General features: G+C 40.3%; 1 protein-coding gene across 4 annotated transcripts in view; it reads left to right on the forward strand.

Annotated features, from left to right (window-relative positions):
• The window catches only part of TTLL5 (tubulin tyrosine ligase like 5), a 125,886-nt gene that overhangs the window by 75,100 nt on the left and 28,633 nt on the right, over positions 1–22,153 (forward strand). Inside the window, exon 30 of one of the 4 annotated variants that reach the window (XM_058842924.1) lies at positions 8,529–8,610. The exons of the other annotated variants lie outside the window; for them this stretch is intronic. Coding sequence (XP_058698907.1) covers positions 8,529–8,556 — 28 coding nt within the window. The 3' untranslated portion in view covers positions 8,557–8,610. Of the gene's footprint in view, positions 1–8,528; positions 8,611–22,153 lie in introns of those variants that run through there. 4 annotated transcript variants of the gene reach the window in all.

Consider the following 22,153-nt stretch of genomic DNA (forward strand, 5'->3'; position numbering starts at 1 on the left):
GTTCAGTCAGGGGAAGTTTAGATTAGAAAAAATTTATTCACCAAAAGGGTTCTCAAGTATTGAAACAGGCTACTGAGGGAGGTGGTGGAGTCACTGAGGGTTTTTAAAACGTGTAGATGTGGTACTTAGGGACATGTTTTAATGACTTGGTAGTGCTAAGGTTAACAGCTGGACTTGAGGATCTTAAAAGGAGGATCTTTTCCAGCATAAACAATTCTATGATTCTAAGGGCTTAGTAATGGTTCCTCTCAGGTCTGGAAACTAGCCCTATGAAAATAGCTATGTTCCCAGAGCTGTCAGGTTCATGGTGAAATAAGGGCAGATGAACATGGTGGATAAGAGGGAAATGTCTGTTTTTCCTTGATCATTTCCCATCCCTGCATCTGCAAGTTTAGGTTTGCTGGTGTTGAGACATATATGCAGAATGCAAACTTAGACCTGATGCTGCAGAAATCTCCACTAAGTCCTCATCTTCATGCTTTAGTTTAGATTGTTCTGAGACAGAGCAGTGTTTATCACAGTTTATTTTTCAGATGTCTTCTTTATATACTGTATTAATTTTGGGTATTGGAATTTATATTTGCAGCTTATACACTCTTGGGAATCAGGGCAGAGGACTGATTCTGGAGTAAAGCCATTCTTCCCGTGATTCAGAGAGCAGCAAGATTTACTTGCAGGAGTCTGAATCTTAGAAGCTAGGAACAAGGCAAATTTGCTTTGTTCCCAAGCACTGGTGGAGATTTGACTTCTTCCTTTGCCACTCCAGTAAATAATACTGATTCCTTTGCCTAAGTATTCATTTTTGTCTTTTAAAACAGAATAATAAAGCAGAGCCTTCTCCAAGACATGAGTTTAGGTCTGGAAAGCACTGTGTACATGAAAATACTGATTTTTATCACTGGTGCCTGAATGCTACTGGAAAATGCAGGGAAGTGAGAGAGTTAGAAATACAGTGCAGAAGGCATGTGATCTGAGTGATGATCCTTTCCCAAATGGGTCCTTCAGTAGAAAGACTGTAATGGGATTTGGAAAGCTCAAGTAAAATTGTTCTTGTTTCATCAGTCACTACTTTTCATCCTGCCTAAAGAAGAGGAATGTGAGAAATTAATTCCTGGCCTGTTTCTGTTCCAGCACAATGTTTGCCTCAGGGGTTTAAAATTATTGAGAGAAGTGGTGGTGATTCTGTTCTTGGACCCTATCCAGGCAAGCTATTACCGAGTCCAAATAAAGAACCTATCCAACAGGTGTAAATAGCCTTCCCCTCCTACATGGCTTGGGAGAGCAGCAGCATGCAATCTGTCCTAGAGCTTCCTTTCCCTTTTCAGGTCTCTTTGCACCTTAGCATGGGCTCACAGACAGAGCTGTAAACCCCACCACTAACACCCAGAACTCCACTCTGAATGACTTCCAGGGCGGTGCCTCATCTAGCATTGTGTGCATAGTTTAATGTCTTTAGTTAAAATTTTTGTTTTATTTTGTACAGTAATCTGAAAATACTTCAGAATTTTCCAGTCACAACTTCAAACCTTTTACGAGTCATTTAGTCTTTCATTACTTCAGTTGTTCTGTTTTTATCCTCAGAACAAGAGTCAGAAAGATTCCTTAAGACTCCCTATTGAATTATTTTATATTCATGGCTGTTTTTATTGAATGGCCAAAATACTGGGAGTTAAGAGTTTTGTGTAAATCTGGAAAAGAAAAAAAATTCTTGAGGCAGTGCTGGATTACTTGGTCTGTGAACTTGTGTTTAATGACAGAATTCCAGAAGGAAAATCAAGGTCATGATACATAGAGATGGCTATCTTGTATTATAAATGCCTTTTTTGCTACTTGATTTGTTACATTGGAGCACGCAATTCACAGAGGGTCGTCTAATAGGTGTCAGCCTGTGCTCAGTGCTAGATGACTGAAGAAAAGCTCCGTGTTTTGTTCCATTGAGATTCTAGTCTATCAGTTGCAGAATTCAGCAAGGATGGAAATGTTCTGTAAATGGATCTCTTATCTGGCTTGCACTTAGCTCCAGTTCCAGCATCTGTATCTGAAGTGCAGTCCTCACCATTATTTGTATGCCTGTGTGATAAATTAAAGCCATTTTAGTGCTGCTGAAGATTGTTAGAAAATTTTGGCTTGATGCTTGCAAATCTGTAGGATTCAGGCTATTCTTTTTGACAAATCATCTTCCCCTTTAATTCTCACTCTCCCAGTTCTGACTTACCTAAATGTATCTCAAAAGAAGGTATGCTTTATTTTGTTGATTCCTTTTCTTTGCATGAGATAAGGTGTCAAATTAGTAGTCTGCTTGCCAAAAGGCAAAGGAGGTCTTGGGTTTGTAATACAGAGACAGAGGACTGTTCTAGATATGTTAAAATGTTATTTTATAAGTCTGCGCTGCTGTGCATTTTGAGATTTCTTTTTGCCACCTCCTGTAAGCATTGGTACTATTTCCACTCAAATTATGGCCTAGATTGTTGCCGCACCTCAGACAGAGAGGCCTGCAGGGCTGCACAAGAGGTGATATGTTCCAAGTTTATGTGGCCTTACTTCTGACTACTGTGACATGACTGTCAACCTCTGCCACATTTGCTGGAGACCTGCTTTTGTATATCAATGGAGTTATGCCAGGTCTGTTCTCTCCTTGAATCCTAGTCCTGTCTCAGTGCCGTATCTCAGTTCCGTCTCAGCCTCTCACTCAGTCCATTGGGCAGGATTGTCACTCCTTCACATTGTACTGTAAAGGCATTAAATGCAGTTAACATGTCTTGTAGTAGAGTTATTAAAGATTACCGTATATAATTTTTATCACAATTTTAGTAATGTAATCTAAGACCCACAGCCATAAAAGCGATTCTTCATTATTCAGTGAAACTACGAGTCAACTGAAGCCAAGACCATACTAGAGCTGCTCTTGAAAAAGCATTCTCCTGAAAGCATTCTTGGTTTCATAATAAAGGTAAAAAATCAGGTGTTTAACAGAATGAAACTTGCTGAGTCAGAACATAAACTAGCTTTGAAGTACCTGTTAGCAACTAGCTGCATAATCCCTAGTTGTGAGGACAGTAGATGGAGGTGAGTAGAGATTTCTGGCACTGGAATTTGTAGCTGCTATGCCACTTGCTCTTCGAAAAAGACAGTGGATTTTGTCTCCAAGGATGGGCTCCATTGGTCACTAAATCTCTAAGACCTGGAGCAAAACTGGCAAGGAAGATTTCTTTCTAGCTGGTACAGATTTCTGTGTTTTCAGTGGTCACCTTGGATTCAGCAGCAGCTATCCTTGCTCATGTTCATCTTGTAGAATTCATAGGGACAGTAAATTGGCAAGAATTCAGCAGTGAAATGATCAGTGTTTTCTCAGATCTCTGTTTCATTTGCTTCTTGCTCATTCACAACATCTATCTCAAACCTGAAGACCGACCTTGCACTTCTAAACTGCTCAGCATATTTTTTCCTTGGATTTTCTGACAGACTTACCTAATTTGGTTAGGGCAGGCAGGCAAGCTTCCTTGTCATTAGTCAGTGGGTAGAATGGCAGTCAAATTTATATTGGAGAGCCTATGAAGGGCTACTGCAGTCAGAGAAAGGGGGATCTCCACTTTTCCTTGCTTGATGTATCTGAAATACTTCTTAGCTCATAGTTTCTGCCAATGTGCTCAGATTCATCAAGAAATGTTGTGTTGGTAGACTTGTCTAATCTGGTTTGAATTTATATAAACACATACCTTTTCAATTTTCCGATCTAAGGGGGTTGTAAGTTTAGTTTACTTTGGTATCACTCTCAGTGATAGTAATAGAAACAGCTCTTAGGGCCTTGCATGCTGTGTGCACGTACCTGCTGTATTTCCAGGTTCCCAAACAATCTCTGGTTTGGGTATTTTCATTTTTATTTTTCCTTGCCTAGAAGTATCAAATAGGGTGGAAAACCAGAAGATGCTGTCTATACATTTATCATCTCAGATGCTTCTGTGTTGCATTGCATATATTTACTGCTCACATACAAATGAACAATGTAGGTGCAGGAAATCCGGTACTACTTAAAAAGCTTCCTGCGCCTGCTCTAATAGAAAATATATGTTAATTTATATCCCAAAAATTCTACAGCAAAATGATTGTACACTCTGCTCTCTTGCACACCCCAGCTCACAAAGTAAGATTGCTGTGCTGCATCCTCTGAAAGTATCCCGAATCAGGAGCATGCTTTCAATTGCTGGCCATCCTTAGCCTTGGCTGGGTAGTGGATACTTTTTATCCTTGTTCCCTATCTAGTGCCTACTGCTGCTTCATGCCAGTTCCTTTTACTGCTAGGTGTACATGTACTATGTGTTTTAGGTTTCAGATGCTCTGATCACACCAAGTATATATCCTTTGGACTCGTGAGGAAGAATCCCAGGTCTCTTTTGAGAGTTTTTTCTGATATTTGGCTTCTGTAGTTTCATTGAATCTTTGAGTTTTGCCAGAAAGACCCCAGACAGCAATCACCAGCTATGGTTCACTAGTCTCAATCCTTTGTGTTAAAGGGGCAGTTGGCTGTGTTTGACATGAAGGGAAGGTGAAAGTGGCTTTGTTGTTTCCTCAGTTTTTATTTTAAATTTTGGAGTTGTGGAATGTGAGAAAAAATGACGCTTGGATCCTGACTAGACAGGCTCAGAAGAGCAATGAGAAGAGGGAGACTGAAATAGACAAAAGATGTGCAGGGTGATTCTTACAAGGATAGAGGGTGAGCACTTGATGGGACAGTCTTGCTTTTTTGCAAGGCTCTTGAGCTGGACTAGGGTGGGCTTAGCATGGCAGAAGCAACATGGATGTTGCAGCTGGGGCTGTGGGAGACAGTTAACTATGTATGGGCTTGCAGCTAGAAGTAAGGACAAGAGAATTCCCTGGGATCTTGGCAGCAAACACCAAGTTTTTAGAAGAATAAACCTCTTTGTATGTTACGTATGTGTTGCCTTGTAGTTCTGGGTTGGTGGTAACTTTATTCTCTTCCTAATCATTTTTTAAAGCTCCCTGAAGTTTCTTGCAAAGTGGAGGCTACCTGACTGCTTTCCGGTGCTGCATTTACCAAGTGTTCAGAGCCTATTTGTTTGCACATCTTTGCATCTAGGTGTGAGGTACCTTGGAGGCTCAGCTACGCTGATGCCTCTGGGGGAAATGAAGGGAGAAAGCAGCAAGCACTGAGGGTTATACAGTAGGCCTTCAGTTCAGCTTGAGCAAGCTGCAGTGACCTTAACACCTCCCTGGCTAAGCACTACAGAAGTGCCAGAGCTGCAGCCCAACAGCACTGAGTCCAGCCCTGTGCTAGCAGAGCCACATGTCTGCTCCTTGTTCTCCACAGTGCTTTTTCTCTTCTCTTTTCTCTGTACTTTAATGCCTGAATTAATTAATTTTTTTATTCGAGGTGGAGAAGTAGTTGAGGGTGGGTTCAGTGATTTTTCTGTGACATCTGTCTGCATTACCTCAGCAGCTCTGTCATGCTGATTCTACATGTGGTCCTCGAGAGGCAGCATTTCTGAGAGCCCCCAATTTGGGGTTTATTAATTCCTTCTAAGAGGAGGTCTGAGGAGGGCAGGTGGAAAATAGAACTACTACCTGGGTAGCTATACATTTTTGCAAGTCACCCTGTTTTCAGTTTGTGCATGTTCTTCTCCCTCTGCATCCATGCATATTTGTGCGTATAACTCCTGCCTCAACACCCTCTTATTTTTTGTTGTTTTTTTTTTTTTTCCACACATGTCTCCCAGGGTCACCAGTGACAACTTGTTAAGTGTGGAAGTGAGGTGGCTGACTTACTTCAGAAATACATGGCTTGCCTTGCATGTATATATATATATAATATATATATATATACACACACATATATATATATATATTTAATATATATATTGGTCACAGTAAGGAAACTTGTGTTGTCAGGGCCAATTTCTCTCTATCCTGCTTGGAAATGGCTCTGGGCCTCAGCACCATGGATTGGCACAGTCCTCAAGGATCTCTGCTTCCCACAGCTAGGCCTTGGCTCTGTCTGTCTGGAGCCTCCAGGAGAGGAAAGGCGGAAAGCTCGTGACTTGCCCAGACAGTCTGAGGCCTGGCCCTGCAGCCTCAGCTCCCCAGACGCTGTTGAGTCGGACTTGGCTGGCAGCCGCCGCACTGTTACTTTTCCGAGGTAATAAGTGAGATTAATCACAGGACCCTTTCCAGAGGCAAAGGAGGTTTGTGCTGTGTGCAGGGAGAGACCATAGGAGCCAGTGCTGGGGCTGTGAGCTGGAGGCGAAAGCTGGGGCCTCACAGCAGGGCGGAGCAGGGCACCAGTGGAGTTGTGCGAGTGTGGCCTCTCTGCTCAGCTGCTTCAGGGACGCGTTGCTGGAGCTGCGGCCTGCTGCCTCCCCTGCGTGGGCCCTGGCTGAGCACAGGGGGCGCAGGGTCTGCATTACCTTTGTCTGCCAGCCTCGGACAGTTACATTTTTTGCAAATAACTCAAAATTTGAGTGGGACCAGGCTTTTTGAGTGCATGACTTCCAGAGGAGATAGGAGGATCTTTCCTTCTATTCCTTACAGCATACTATGGAGAGCAAGCAGCCCATGTTGATAGGTGGAGAGGGGTGACAGGAGTCACCTACCTTCTCCCAGACCAATATTGCATAATGATTTTGGGTTTCCTTTTTTTTGACCTTACCTTAATGTAAACACAGGATTTGCTGTCCTGGACTGGGCTGTTAAACTCCTCAATTCTCCCATCCTCTTCTTCAGAGCAACTATTGCCACTGTCATCAGTACACAAAATGTTCTGATGGGCAGCAGGGAAATTCCCTTTCTGAGGGGGCAGCAGAGGAAATTCCCTTTTGGAGGGAGAAATAGATTTTGCCCTCAAACTACTAACAACTGGAATTTATTTCTTGCAATACTTTTTTCTGCGTAGTCTAGTGTAGATATTGTCATTAATCATGTGTTTTACCTTCTGCAAAAAATGTAGTCCCATTGAGTTGTAGCTTTGAGTTCCACAGGTGGTGCACATTATGCAAAAGTTTCCTTTGTTCCCAATTTTTGCCAGAAATCTCTGTACCTGTAACAAGATTACACGAAGGCAAACAGAAATGCTTGATTTATTTTCTGCACTATTTATTCTCTATCTTTTTATCATCTCCCTTCTTCTTTGTCTCTCCTAAACTAAACAGTTCCATTCTTTTCAAATTCTAAATGGAAATCTTCCTGGCCCTCTAATAATTGTCTGGCTATCTTTATAGAGATGACAAGAAATGAAAACAGTACATCAGGAAGGGATAAAACATTAGTTTCATGTAAATAACACCAGTGTATCTTTAATTTCTATCTCTGCTTACATATAGCAATATCTTGTTGGCTTCTGATCATGCTAAACAGTGAGATTTTTATTAATGCGTAGTTGTTTTCCTTTAATTATTACAGTAAATGTTGAAGTGAGCAACAGTATAAGTAGTTCATTTTTTCAGGGATTTTTTTTTTTTTTCCCCCGTTCCTTGCTAGACACCTCTTCTTTTCCTGCACTGGTGGATTTTGTTGGCTGTGATGGAAATTGCTTGATCTTCTCTGTTCTATTAAACGCCTCATTCAATGTGGAACAAATTGAAATCTTCCAGTGCCTTGCACTGCTTGACTCATAATGTTCCCCCAGTTATCCCTGATATTGGAGGTCTTTGAAATACACTGTATCAGTTGTAGATATTTCGTGTTGCAAAATGACCGGCACATTTTCCTTTCCTCCGCATTTGTTTAAACCACCCATTCACCATTAAAATAGTCATTTTTCAGGGTGGTTTTCAGAGGGTTAATGTGCCTGTAGTTCTCATGGGGGACATCTACTCTGCTCCATACATTCTTGTAGGAATGAGGGGACCCTATATTCTGGTGCTTTGTAGGAGTGGCTCTGGTTACAGCAGGCTTCCTCTCCAAAGGAGTTCTGAAAGGGTTACAGGGGAGCCTTGGCTGTTTCTTTGAGCTATTTGGAAAGGACGGGCCTCAGACAGCTTGGCAGGAACCTGAGGCCCTGTTTTTTCCAGCCCAGCCCTTCCTTCTGCACAGAACTGTCAGGGAATCCCACGAATGTCTGGTTTTTCCCCTTTCCTAATTCTTTTAACAATATTTTTATCCATCTGTGACTCTTCCTCACACAAGGATCTTTATTTTTACCCATTGATCTGTCTTGCACTTAGTGAAATATAAGTGAAAGCTGTGCTACCATGCCATAGCTGTTGGAATTAGTTCACAGTTGTGCAGCTGAGAAGGGCATTGGGAAGTTTTCCCAGAAGAATGTCCTTTCTGGCATTGATGTTAGGGCAGGTCCATCTGGCCTAAGAACAGAGGGATTGAATGGGCCCATCTTTGAACTGTGCTATTCCTGTGTGTTAGTGAGGCATTCTGAAATCTTGGGGCTGCATGTTCTGTATCCTCCCTATCAGACATACAGAATGCTGCTTTATAGAAATGGAAATCCCCTTTGTAAGCCAGGCTTATGAAAGAGAAGATAAGGTTAGTGACTTTTCCTTCATTTGCCTCATGCTCTCCAGGACTGTCCTGAAGCTGAACTCATTGTGAATATTTTGGAGATTTCCAAGTCTGCCCTGTACCTCTTCACTTCAAGAAAATGGAAGTGTATGTGAGTAAAGGAAGTTTGGTTACTCGTGAGAGCAAAGGTCTTGAACAGCTATGTTGAAGGCATTGGTGTTGTACAGCTGAGGAAGAGAAATTAAATTAGGATTATACTGCTATCTCAGTAAGCCTGTCCAATGCTGGGAGTAGGGTGTGATCTGAGTTCCATGTAGAAAGACTTCCAGAAGGCAGCCCTCCTGTGGGGCAGTCTCTGGACAACCCTTCGAAATCAGCAGCCAAAGGGCCTGGAATCAAGCTCAGTTGAGTTTAAGGGTTTCAGTGACCAAGTACAAATGCCAGAGCAGGAGGTAGCAAAAGGGGCCAAAGGGTTTTCCTTCCTACTAGGCTTTGTTTTGGAGCTATCTTCCATTTTACTGTGAGCTTTCCACCAGCAATGCATGTTCATATTTTCCATCCAGACCAAGGTCATGCTTGAGCTTGGCTTCCTCAGGACAAACAATCTTCTTTCTGGTGTTTTTTACTGTGATATAAATGGGAAATCCCTGCAAAAGCACGAAGAAACCCCTTTCCTGTCCCTGAAAGTGTTAGTTGGCCTTTCCTGTGAAGATTCTGCTTTCACCTAGTTTCCCCTAGCTTTCTGACTGGTAAAGTTTTGTAGCTGACACCAGAGTTTGCAAATTGCATGCTGTTGGCTCTTTGTCAGGCTGTTATTCTCTAGGGTTTCTCTGGGCTGCAGGTATCAAGCAGCAGCTTTTTGTGAACCATGAAGGGATCCAGTGTTTAACAAGAATGTCTTTTGAAAAAGGGGAAGGGAAAAATGTAAAGAAGTCAGGATTATTTCAGTTCCCCTATGTATGTGGTGACAGCTTTGCTTGGTGATCCTGTTCAGTCGGTCCTAGGGGTAGGTGTGTTGTATAGTCTGAAGAAGATAAAGCACCCAGAACTCCACTGTGGAGCACCAACTTTTTGTTTAGGGACTAGTGTGGCTTATAATAATGAGTAACATTTTTGGTTACTAGCACTTTTTTAGTCTCTACCCAGCACTGGATACTGTCAGCCATTGAGTAGTTTGACCAAAATGCTCTGGGTACAAGAACTTTGATTGGTACAGAGCAAGAAAGCTCATTCAAAAAAACTTGTTGCTGGATTGTCCAGAACCAGTGCCAATTACAGGAATATTTAAATGTGCTGTTAAGGCTGGACTGAAAAGTATCAGGATGGAAATGTCAAGAATCCTTTATTACAAGCAGTTATTTCTAGGATTTCATTCTGTAACAGTAGTTGAGAGGTATGGGGTTTTTTTTAAAAAAAGCAGAGGAATGTGGGCAAAAAAAGCTAGATAGTGCTAAAAGATACCAGTTTCCAGACACTCTCCTATTGCATACATGGCATTTTTATGAATATTTTTTACCCAAGAACTGTTCACAGCAAACCAGGTGGGGAGATGCCAGGCCAGCCTGGCTGATTCAAATCTGTTTAAAACTGGCACTGAGACAATAACCTTTAGTAAAAGGAATTTAAAACTAAGAGAGCTCTGCTGGATGGTTGGGCATGTGAGCAGCTCCCCAGGGAAGTGGGGAGCCTGCCAGAGTGTTTGAAAAATACTCTTGGGCACTTGGTGTTACTCTTGGGGTGTTCTGTGCACAGCCAGGAGTTGGATGTCAGTGATCCTTGAGGGTACCTTCCAGCACAGGATATTCTGTGATTCTGTGTTGCTTGGCTTCTTTGCTTGAATTTCAGATTGCATCTGGCTCAGCACATGTCTTTCACTCTCCTTTCTATCTTTCTGCTCTCTGGCACATGGGACTTAACTGAAAAGTTAGTCTAAGATCTGGCAGTGCTGCGCATGCTATTGGCAGCTGCCTGGGCAAAACTCATCCTTTAAAGCAAAAGGGCTGTGACTTTCTTGGTCCAAACCTTTTGTATACATAAAAATTTCTTTATTTGCTTGCTGCTGGAAAAAAAAATAGAATCTTCTCTGTGAAGAATGTAGCCAAGTTGGGCCATGAATGTTTTCAGTGCTGAAAATTTGAGTTTTCTCAAAATTCAGCTAAGAAAATTTTTGTATTTAGTAAATGTTGTCAGTTAGACAAGGGAATGGTTGGGTGGTGGGGAAGAGGGGTTTCTGGAGGTTTTATTCTGGTTTCTTATTCTTGTAGTTTTGTTAATAAACTTTATTCCTTTTAAGTTTTAAGCCTGTTTTGCCTTTCTCCTAATCCATATCTCACAGCGAGAAATAAGTAAGTTTTCTAGTGATTTTTTTAGCTAGTGCTTTAAAACCACAACATTATTTAAAAAAGAGGAAGAAATCTCAAGTGTGGATCATCTATTTATTTTTTGATGTTGGGATAAAGACACTGGTAGATAAAGAGGTGTCAACTTACTTTCATTTAGCATTTTGAAAAGGTGAAGATGCAGAGACTTGAAATTGAGTAAGTTTAGGAATTTTGTTTCTTGGTATACTGGTACTTACTTCAGAAAAACTTTTCATACTCAAATTCTGAATTTCAAATGAGAATTTTTTGTTACTTATTAAGGAAAATGTACTTCTTAGCAGAGTGACTTATACTTTGCATTGCAGTTTCCTAAAATGTCTCAAGCTGTGGTGTTAGAAAAAGCTTGAAATAACTTGTTAGAAAGAATGTTCTGTTCGATAAATTTCTGATCTCAGCTTTACTAGACACTTCGGTGTGATTCTTTGACAGTCTCATAATACTAAAGATTCTGGCTTCTCTGTAAATATCTTTGGGTGGATCATAATAACAACAATTAAATGCTTTCTGATTCAGGCAGTCAACATGACAAAGAGAACACTAACGCATCTTTTGTGAAGAAATCAGTAAATTGAACCACATATGTTAGAGATTTAAGCACAAGCCCAAAGACTCAGCCCCAAAAGTGATTCTTCATAGACTTTGCTGTTCTTAAGATTCAGTGCTTTGATGAACACATCCCTTTCCAAAAAGGAACTGCGTATAATATCTCCAGGATATTGTCCAGGAGAGTGAGATTTAGGTTTCTACTATCAGTGTTCCCCTAGCCTTCTGTTTTCAAAATTCCTTACCAGAAAATCAAGGAAGTTTAGACTTACCCCTTAGGAACAATTTCAACAAAGGCTGCCAGTTAAAATTTTTTGGAGCAGCTGTCTTTCATAGCGTTTGGTTTTGCTTATTGACAATTTGCTTATCTTTCTTCAAAACCTCAAGGAGGAGATGTGTTTTAATGTGGAATTAGTTTTGCTAGAAAGTCAATGGGAGTAATAAGTTTTCTCTTATCAAAGTTCACAAATATTTTAATTCTTTTATTTTAATTTCTGTAAGTAAGCACATATAATACATTTTAAAATATTAAGTAAAATAATAGGTACTGGTAAAATAATTCTGAAAACCCAGTTTTAATAGTTGGATTATTCTGGTATATTTAAAGAAACTTGGATCCAATCCATCTTCATTCATTTAAGTATTTTGTTTTTCTGTTCAGGACATTGTTTGCATAATTGATTTTGCTTTTTTCAAAGGTCCAAGTAATGTTTTCATTTGTTTCTGAAATCCTGCTTTCCTGCTGCTGATAATAATGTGAATGATTTAAATACGAAGGCATCCTCCACTGTAAAGAGAACAAAATTTATACATCAGTTTCTAGGTTGTTTTGAGGTGTAGAGGACAGACTGTGGTTCATGTAGTACAGAGGTTTTCTCTATTGATATTTTCTTAATAGAAAAAAAAAGTTAACATTGTATGTTCTCTAAAGCATTGCAGATCCTGAATATGAGTGAAGACATTACTGAGAAGCATTTCTGTGAAAGGGAAAAGAGTTGTGGTGCTGGGTATTTTGCTGTTTGCGTGTTTCACTCTGAGATTACCTAAACTTCTGGTATCATGTAGCACTATGAATTGTTATGCTTGTTGCTACACAAGGCATAGTTGTTTGTGTACTCTGTCAAAATCTCACTCTGGTGTTCATCGTGTTATATGTGAATATTGTTTGGTAGCAAAATCAGGTACTGACTACTCCTGTCATTTAACAGTGTTACCTTTATGTGAGGGCTTGCTTACTGTCTTATACTCCAAGAGGTCTCTAGAGCATTGAACACAGTATACAACATGAAGGTTAACCTCTTCACAAATGTTTCTGTGTTCACCTTAAGCCTTCTGGAGGCCATGTTTGGACTCTTATCTGCCTGTACTGCAGATGAATTTTCTCTGAGAAGTACCAGTTGTGGCCTTTGAGTCTGCTCTATTTAGGAATCTGCTGAAACATCATGAAAGACATGAAGTATAAAGAAGCAGCATATAATGGAGATTTCTTGATGGACACTATTATTTTCCTTGCTTGATGCTTCTTATCTGTGATAGGAAGGAAGTCTTGAAAGGACCTTGTTCCATGAGTAGCCTGGGTATTTTAATATGCCCTTTTAAGGGATTTGCATCTGCATCTTTGATGTGTTCATGCTTAGAATTACATGCAATCACTTGGTGGAATTCCTGGGGTAGAGATTCCATGGTTCCCGTCTGTGTTCCTAAGTCTGAGAGCTTCTGACTAATTATACAATTTTCCCTGTACTTGTAGGAAACAATTTCATTTTGGCTCTAGAAGAAGGGATTGGGTTGGAATGGAATATAGGATTGCATAACTTTTTTCATGTTAAACCGCAAATTCTGCAAATAAAAGCTATTGCACTTCCTCTGAAGATATCTACTCTTGGCTTTTGGTTTTCATATTCAGTAGAAATATTCAACCCTCATATGCAGTGCAAAAAGACCTATCAATTGAAAGGCTTACCCAAAATCTGTCATTAATGAATCCAGCAAACTTGCATCTCTAAGGAAACAGCACCGTTCCTAGATGCCTATTCTCAAACCCCAAGGGGAAAAGATGGACATAGCATGCAGTTGGAATGTCCAGCAGAGCTGGTACAACTGCATCATAAACTTTTCTGTCCATGTTGAAGGAGAAAACATCACAAATACAGGTGCCTGGTCAAGAGGAGATAATCTAAAAGCTTTTTTCCTAGGTGTTGCAAACAAAACTAGTGTTTACAGTATCTACCTCCTATCCTACAGTTGTAGGTAGAGACAGAAATATCATAAAAAATACTTTAGGCAGTGGGTGATCAAGTGAGTTTTGTGCAACTTGAACATTCCGCAGACAGGATCTGACAGAGAGGGATCTTTAAATGAATGCTGGACAAGTCTGGGAACTGCGTTTTAAAATGTGCTGTCTCATCTCTTGGTACTATACAATATAATTATCTTAGCATCCTTTTACTCATCTTCCTCTAATGAAAGACTTTGTCTGTCATCAGATGTATCAGTTTCCTGGAGAAAATTTTTATTGACCCAGTTTACCAAGATAAGCCTGAGCCTTTTCTGTAGTTTCAGAGGTTTAATTACAAATTTCCTGTTCTCAATGCTGAATTGTTTTTTGTCAGCTGGCCTTCCTGGTCAGCAAGTGTGTTGCTGCCTGCTGGGGAAAAGGAGACAACTGAACGATTTGTGGCTCTTCCATGATCTTCCACTGCACCACCTGTTTTGGAAATGGTTGTAGAATTGCCAAACACGCTGAAGTGGTTACGTGTACCAGCTCCTTAAGAAGCTGAAGGGGAGGAGTGGTCCTTGCCTGATGGGTTTTCAAAGGGAGCTGAGACTTTGATGTTTGTTTTAGCAGCTGCTAGATGTAGTACCTCAGCCCTATGCAGCACTTGTGGCCCCAGGCCACAATGCATTTCATGCATTGTGTTCTTCTTTACACTGCCAGAATGGAGAGAAGAAAATAAAATAAATTAAACCAAGAGTATGGGCATTAGCAATAGTGTTGCTTTCTAATATTGTGCACTTTAAGTTATAGTGCCTTGTGTCTCATGCCAGTGAAGTACCTTGCACTTAACTGGGCCTATTAGATTAAGAAATTTATTTCACTTCAGCTTTCTTTGCCTTTTTAATTGTTTTTTCCTCACCTCTTCTGTTTTATGTCTGCTTCCAAAATAATTGTAGTAATTTTAGTATTTTGTTCTGTAATGACCACGTAAAATAAGCAGCGATTTACATATATTGTGCACCAGAATTCCTTGTTTAGTTTAGAGGGACTGGATCATCTTTCGAGGAGACAGAGAAATGTGCTGGCTAAACCAAGGCTTCATATAAAGCCTCTGTTAAAGCAGGAACAGACAATAGTCTGCTGTATGTGCTGAAGGCACTTTGCTGGGAATTTCCCCTTTTCTCACTTAACTCTTCACTGCCAGAAATAAGATGCTGTAACTCAGTTTATTCTACTAATACTGAACTTCTTGGTGGTAATGTGAACTCCTCTGATTTTGCTTGTTGAAATATTGGTTTACTGGAAATGCTTCAGGCTGAGCTCTGTTTTCAGATGAAGAGGCAGATAGATCCCAATAGTAGGAGTGGAATTGGGACTGTATTCTGTGTAGTTTAAAACAAGGAGGTGAAAATTGTGGTAAACTGGAATGGTCTCTTTTGGCAAGGCAATACACTTCTGTGGTATTTATCTCTGGAGGACAAAGTCCAAAGAAAATGGGGAGATTCTCAGTCTACAGTACTAGCTTTTCCAGGTAAGGCTGTAATAAATAAATACAAGCCTCTCTAGTCTTTTCTTGCAGTTCTTCATAATACAATTCTGGTCTGTCATCACCCAGGCAATAAAGAGGGACAGATGCATAGAAATATTTTGGGAAGGAAATGTCACTATTTTTTTTTGTCTTTGTTCCAGTTCTGGCTATAGAATTTGCAAATTTTTTTATCTTCCTATGTTAAAAATCACTAACACCTAAATCAAAATTAAACCTGCTATTCTGCTCTGAAGTTTTTTCTTATGCATTTTAGCTATCAACAAAACGCAACATATTTGTTCTTTTCTGAAAAGTAGTTTCCTCCAAGTAGGGTGCCTCTTGAGGATTATTAGAAGGAGCACTACAGACCTGGAAAACTTCTGTCACTTTTAGCCTGAGAAAATTATTGCTAGGAATTTGTGCTACCTTGGTTGAACAATAAGCACTTTTGTAAAGTATCTTCCATTACCTCTAAGGAAGTTGGGTGGAGTGAGGGAAAAAGAGCACTTACTTTTGACAATACAAATACAATGCTTTGTGGCCATCAATGAGGGCTTGCAGTGATTAAAAAAAAGACAAAGCAACACCTGGTGTTGCTTTGGTGTCACTGTGCCATGCTGCTGTTAGGATGGCTGAAAGTCTGTATCATGATAGTATCTATCTGTGGTCTCTGCATAAGTAGCCTTTTTTCTTATATTTTTTAATTTCCTGCAATGTGTGGGATAGGATGGTCTCAGCTATGCAGCATGTACCGTCACTGGGCCAGCTTCTTCAATAAGTAACAACCCTTGCTAGATTCTCTCTGTATCTGAGCATATTCCACCACCATCCCCAGATGATCCCCATTATGTTTAACGTAACTACTTTGTTACAGGCTTTAGGAAGTGTGTGCTGTCACAGACATAGTCACTTCTTCCTCTAGTCCATTATTAAATGTTCAGGGAGCCACAGCAGGTGAATCAATCTTTGTACAGGAGGTAGAGGTAAAAGAATTCTCCCTTAGCTCCAGCATAAACTGCTGCAAAAGGAACCTGAGAGGAAAAAAATTCAGTTTAACAGGTGGGATCACTCTCAGATACAGTCTATTTCATGTTATACCTTGTTACCTTAGAGGAATGTGCTTGAGGGACAAGGAAAGCAGAAACTATGTATGCATATGCTAGAGGCACCACTTTGCTAGCATGTGAGTATTGTCAGGCTTGGAGGATTGTGTGAGTCTGTCTTTCTATTGGGAAACTAACTCAGCTTCATTGCTGATGTAGGTTGATAAAATTCAGTTGTTTAAGGGTAGAGGTCTCTTTAGGATCTTTGCCCTTGTATCATTGCTTGGTGAATTATTCAGAAACAAGAGACTATTAACTGCAAGCCTCCAGCCTCTCAGCAAACATCCAGAGAAGTGACCTTCAGTTCTTGTTTTGTATTTTTTGTCTTCTTTTACTTGATTTCAGCAGCTAGATATTACACAGCTTCAGTTGTATTACTGAATGGTGGCACAGCAGATGCATCTTACTGGTGCCATGCTATTTCTCTACCTCTTTTACCTGGAACATTTATCTTAATATAACTGTGGCCAGCTGGCTTTCAGGTGACACTTTCCACAAACCCTGATTAGGTGAATTTGTAGATGTTTGCTCAGGAAGTGCAGAACAAATTCTAGCTTTCCCTTTAGGTATATAGATTATAAATGTAGAGGTATTGCTTCTTTTGCTTCTTTTGTGAAGTTCTCTTACCTAGCGATAATTCTTGAAATGTATAGTCACAATGTCAGGCAACTGTATACTTTAGCTGCATTATTCTGTCCCCGTAGACAGATCATCTAAACTGCCAGGTTTATCAAGTCTTCTCTAAGAGACACTCATAAGAGAGTATTCATCTACCACATAGCAAGGTGATAGTTGTACTGGATATCAAGCCAAGTTAATTGCTTTAATTAATTACAGTGCAAATTTTGTGGAATTTAGGGGCTTGACATGCTCTTTAGAGGTTTTAGTGTATTGGATATTTAATATTTAGACAACAAAATAGCCAAAGTGCATGAGATGTCTCTACTACTTGGTCATATGGCACAAATTTTGTTTGGGCCTCAGGTGGTATGAGATCTGGACAGCACAACCCTAAGGAATCCTTAAGGCCCTCTAGTGTAACACCGTCCTGTGCTATGTCTTTTGGGATACTGATGGTGGCAGGGGTATTTAACTCTGGGCAGGAGTAGGGCTTTGAATAATCTCCCCCATCTCAGGAATCCTAACCCTACGAAACTCAACAGCCTGTTTTATGTTTGTTTGTTTATTCTTCTCAAGTGCTCTAGATTTCACCAGTTTAGCCCAATTGTAACTTTTCACTTGCCTCTTGGGATTTAGAGAGGAGCCTGGGCTCTTTTCTTCATTCCCCATTTTCTTACTCATTGGGATCTTGCAGCTGCTGCTTGAGCACATACAGCAAAGAGCACCACACTCCGGGAAAGCATACACAGGAGGAAGCTTAATGGAAAATATGAAAGGGAAAAAAATGTGTTTGATGGACTTTTAATATAAAAGGGGTAAGACAAGAAAAGGAGGGGGGAGAGATTTATTCACTGTAATAGGAACCAAATGTTGGCTGGGATAGCAGCTAGTCTCACTCTTTCCCTGTAAACTCTTTGAGCAGCTTTACAAAGGTATTACAGGGTGCAGGGCTAATTTAGTGGTCCTGACTTAACCCCTGCCTCTCTAGAGAGAGGTAAGGAGTATGGGATTTTCAGGGGAGATTAGTGACTTTAATTACAGGCTCAGTCAAAACCATATTCTAGACAGATAACACTGCCCATTTACTGATTTCATCCTTGTGTGCTACTGTTGCTATCCACCCGTAAAATGCAGAATCTGCTTGCATAAAGCACTAGAAAAGGCTTTATGTCTAGAAATAAATAGAGCCTGTAAGTCTTCTTCAGTTTGGTTTTCAATAAACTTGTCTACAGTGAAGGAGAAAAAGTAGAAGAATGTTGTTACAACTCATGTTCATCAGTTTGGTCCACTTGATTCATGGCTTTTTTTAGAGTGGAACCTCCTCAATGAGGAGTACCTTTCCCACCTATAAGTGGTGCAATACCACATCTAATTTTCTTGTACTTTGGGTTCTGTGAAGTGTGTATAGTCAAACCAGAAACTCTGCCTGGACTAGGATAAGTGATCAAATTTAAGATGGCGCTTAATACATGTTCTTAGTCTGAATGATTTAGCGTAATAAATGAAAATCAAGACAGTACAGTAAGGTAAATTAATTGGGTCCACCCTGTTCTATCTGAACATCCTTAATTAATTAATACTTTAAAACTGGGAGTAGGGTGTGTGGGACCACACAACACAGTTCAGGCAGTTGCATGTCAGAGTTAAGCAGGTCATCCTCCCCAAAACTTGATTATGACAGCAAAATGATATGACATGTCAGTTTTAGTCTTACTGTATGTATATCTTCCTGTTAAAATACTTTTTGCAGGCTCTAACTGTGTTTGCAAGTGTGGAAATAGGTGCAAGAAACATGAAGCCAGAAGAGCCTTCCACTCAGTAAAGCTCAACCCTGTGTTTGCACTAATTGAGAGGAGAAGGGCTGTGTGATCTTGTTGGTCTAGATCACTTGGAGATGTGTTCAGTTATCTTCATTACCTTTCCAGTGACCTTATGAGCCACAATAGGATGAAGACACTGAACTTTGCAGTCAGATGGCTGTTGGTTGTCTTCTTGATTCAGCCTTTCTGCTAGTGAATTTCAGAGCTGCCATGTGTAAAGAGAAGGAAAAAAATAAGTGTTGTTTACCTGCCAAGTATTCCCCAGATCAGAGAGACTGACAGTATTTTGTAACAGGCATGAAGCCAAGGATGCTACTAGGGGCCCAACAAAAATTGTCTCCACGGAAGGGTAAATATTTGACTTAATTTGCTGAGACTGGCACATTTAGTGCTTCTGATTGATAATGCCAGCTAAATCCAAGAGTAGCTGAGATAGGTTAGGCCTTTCTTGAAGAGGTTTTCCAGTGCTCCATAATCTCATTCTTCCCTTCCTCTCCTAGACTACCAGAAGGCTATTTTGATGCAACTCATTTCTAACCTAGCAGGTTAGACACTTAACACTCATGACCTTGCCTGTATATGAAGACCTAAGATGTCAAAGGCACTTAATTCCTGATCTGCATTGCCTTTATTATAAGAAGGTATGTTCCAAAACCCAGGTTTGTCAATGGCGAGGAAACAGCAAGAATAATTTTCAGAAGCTAGGGAGCAGGAAATAAATTATCCAGCAACATACAGCAGAAAAGAAGGAAGCCTGTGGATTTTGATAATAGTTGTAGAAAAAAAGTGACGGAGCAAGGAGGTCGTGGGCTTTCCTTGTATAGCTATTGTGCATGCACATCTGGAATAATAAAGTGGAAAAAGTTCAGAGAAAAGCAATTTGCAATCAAGGCCAGAAGGGAACGAGCTGAGGAAAAAGAAGGGACCTGAGTGTGCCAAGGCTGGCTGAGCTTGAAGGAGGCATAGTTCTAGTAGTGAAGATTTAGTCCTGAAATAAGAGGAATGTCATATAATAAAACAGTGAAAACTAAAGTTTAATTGGGAATGTTTGGGAAAATTCTTCATCTTGAATGCATATCTGCTTGTGAAGTTGTGCAGCTGAGCGTGACACATGGACTCTGATACAGCCACTGAAACGTGTTGATCCTGCACCACAAGGAGATAAGCTGGATGCTTTTGCTCACATATTTGTTTCTGAGTAAAATTCTTGTAACAATATCAGTTCTCTCAGCTGAAAGGGGGAATTGTAAGAATAGCAGAGGGGGACTCCTGACATTTTCTAGATATTATGCATAATTTAATATGCATAATAACATTATAATGTGTATATATAATGCATATGACGTTATATGCAATATAACATTAAAATGTTCTGGAATGCTTGAATTGTGCCTCTGGTAGCTCTTACCATTAACCTGTGAATGGATTTGGAAATTGTAGTTAAATGCACAAAACTTTTCATGTTTTTTGCCTAAGCCAACTCAGTCCTAAGGTTTTGTGTAAGGATATTATGCATCTTCTGTCTTCTTGTGACACAAATATACTGATGGTAAGAGCCCCTTCTGTAGGTAAAAGTAGCTTGAGCTGCTGGGAAAAGGGGGAGCTGTAGAACTAAGGCTGAAACTATTTCATGATGCCTAGTCAGTAATAGGGGAAAGTTTGATTGATGGTGTGTGACAGAAACTCTCCTGCATCTCTACACCACATCTACCATGGGAGATCATACTTTTCACTTTGAACTGGATTTGAACCTGAAATACAGTTCTGCAGGTTTATTGTGCTGATGTAGCCTTAACAAGCCTCTCATTAACTTTAAAAGCTTTTCCTTAGCTTCTCTTGAAGAGTACAAAAGGAGATTGCAGGTCAGGTGATGGCATCCTCATTTTATGGCCAGCTGTTTCCTGCCCCTTCCCTGTCTCCAAGTACCTGTACCATGGCAAGTTCTGGACGGCTCCCAGTGCTTCAGATCTCCAGAATCCCAGGCTTAGCTTTTTTAGGAATATTCAAAATGCTTTGCTTGTCCCTGGTGTTTTGTGAAACTATTTTTCTTTACTTTTGTAACACAGCTCATGCTATGTTACAAAGCAGGAGATTTCTAGAGGCTTACATGTTCCAGCAATCAGAGCTACAGTCCTTGCTAAAATGTAGACTCTTGCTGACTAAACTGCACCAAAATCACTCTTTCACAGACACTCCTGATAACAGCAGAGGCCAGGAGCAGACCACTCTCAAAGACTTGTTGCTCTGTTTTTCAGATTTTAATTTATTACTTTTGAAGCTGAGGGGAAGGAAAGAGGAAGAAAGACAAAGAAAGGCCTCGAGGCAAGTGAGAGGCCCAAAACTCCTGCATCCCAGCCAGGACCCCAGCATCCTGGGCTTCATCCCACTCTGTTTATCATTACTCTGTAGCCAGCCCCAATCTAGGACCTATTGTTAGGGATGGAAGAAGCACATAGTGTGCCAAAGAAAATGTTCTGTGTTTTTCTGAGTGCCTGAACATAAGTCAGCAGGATGCTGGGAACTGCCACACTAGACAAAATCATTAGTTGCTATGCCAACTACTTTCTAGCAGCTGGTGCTCACTAAGGATTTGTACTGAAAACTTCCTAGACTTGTCATACCATGTGAATGCCCTTTGGGAAAGAAACTGCTTGCATTCTATGGCAAGGTGAGAGCACTGATTTATAAATGCACTGGGTTCCCTTATTGCCAGCAATGGCTCTTGTTTCTCCTTAGCTCCAGCCTTTACAGGAAAGGACGCAAAGTATTTTCACTGTCAGCTTGTTTCCTTGTTTAGTAGGAAAATAATTATTTTCTCAGTTTGCTAGACCTCCAGGCATACTGATTTCTGCTATGATGCTATCAGTTCTCACAAACTAAGAAGGGTTAAACAGAGGAATATTCTTCATGAATGATGAAGCTTCATTTACACAATAATTTGAGCCTAGTTTGCCCTAGTTTGCACTGCCTTTCAATGAGATGTAGACACTTTTCAAGTATTTCAAAAGTGCCTTCTTTGTGAGTGATATATGGAGAGCATCAGAGTACTTCATGAATTGGTATTGTTGCCTGCCACACAGGAACTAGTATCAAGCAAGTGCCCAGCTGTGCCATTGGAAGAGGGCTTCAGTTGAAATATAAATGTAAGCCTGATGTGACATTCTTTTAGTACAGAATTGCTGTTTGTCCTATAGTTTTTGTAACTATGAGATCCTTAGTGACTGGTGTTCTGGGGTCTGGTCTTGTCTACAAGAATTGGAATTCCCTTCAAATTCTTTTGAAATGGAAACAGAAGACAGCTCTCTGCTTTCTTGTAAGAGCTGGTAATCACATCCCTTCTCTATGGAGACTGGATGTCATAGAGACTTTTTTTCTGTAATCAGTGAAAAAATGCATTAAAATTGTATTAGTGTTTAGTATTTTAGTACACTGACATTAGTTTTTAGTATAGGTGTAAGTAGTTGGTTGCATAA

Source organism: Poecile atricapillus, chromosome 1 (genome assembly GCF_030490865.1).
Source record: "Poecile atricapillus isolate bPoeAtr1 chromosome 1, bPoeAtr1.hap1, whole genome shotgun sequence".
NCBI classification, from domain to species: Eukaryota; Metazoa; Chordata; class Aves; order Passeriformes; family Paridae; genus Poecile; species Poecile atricapillus.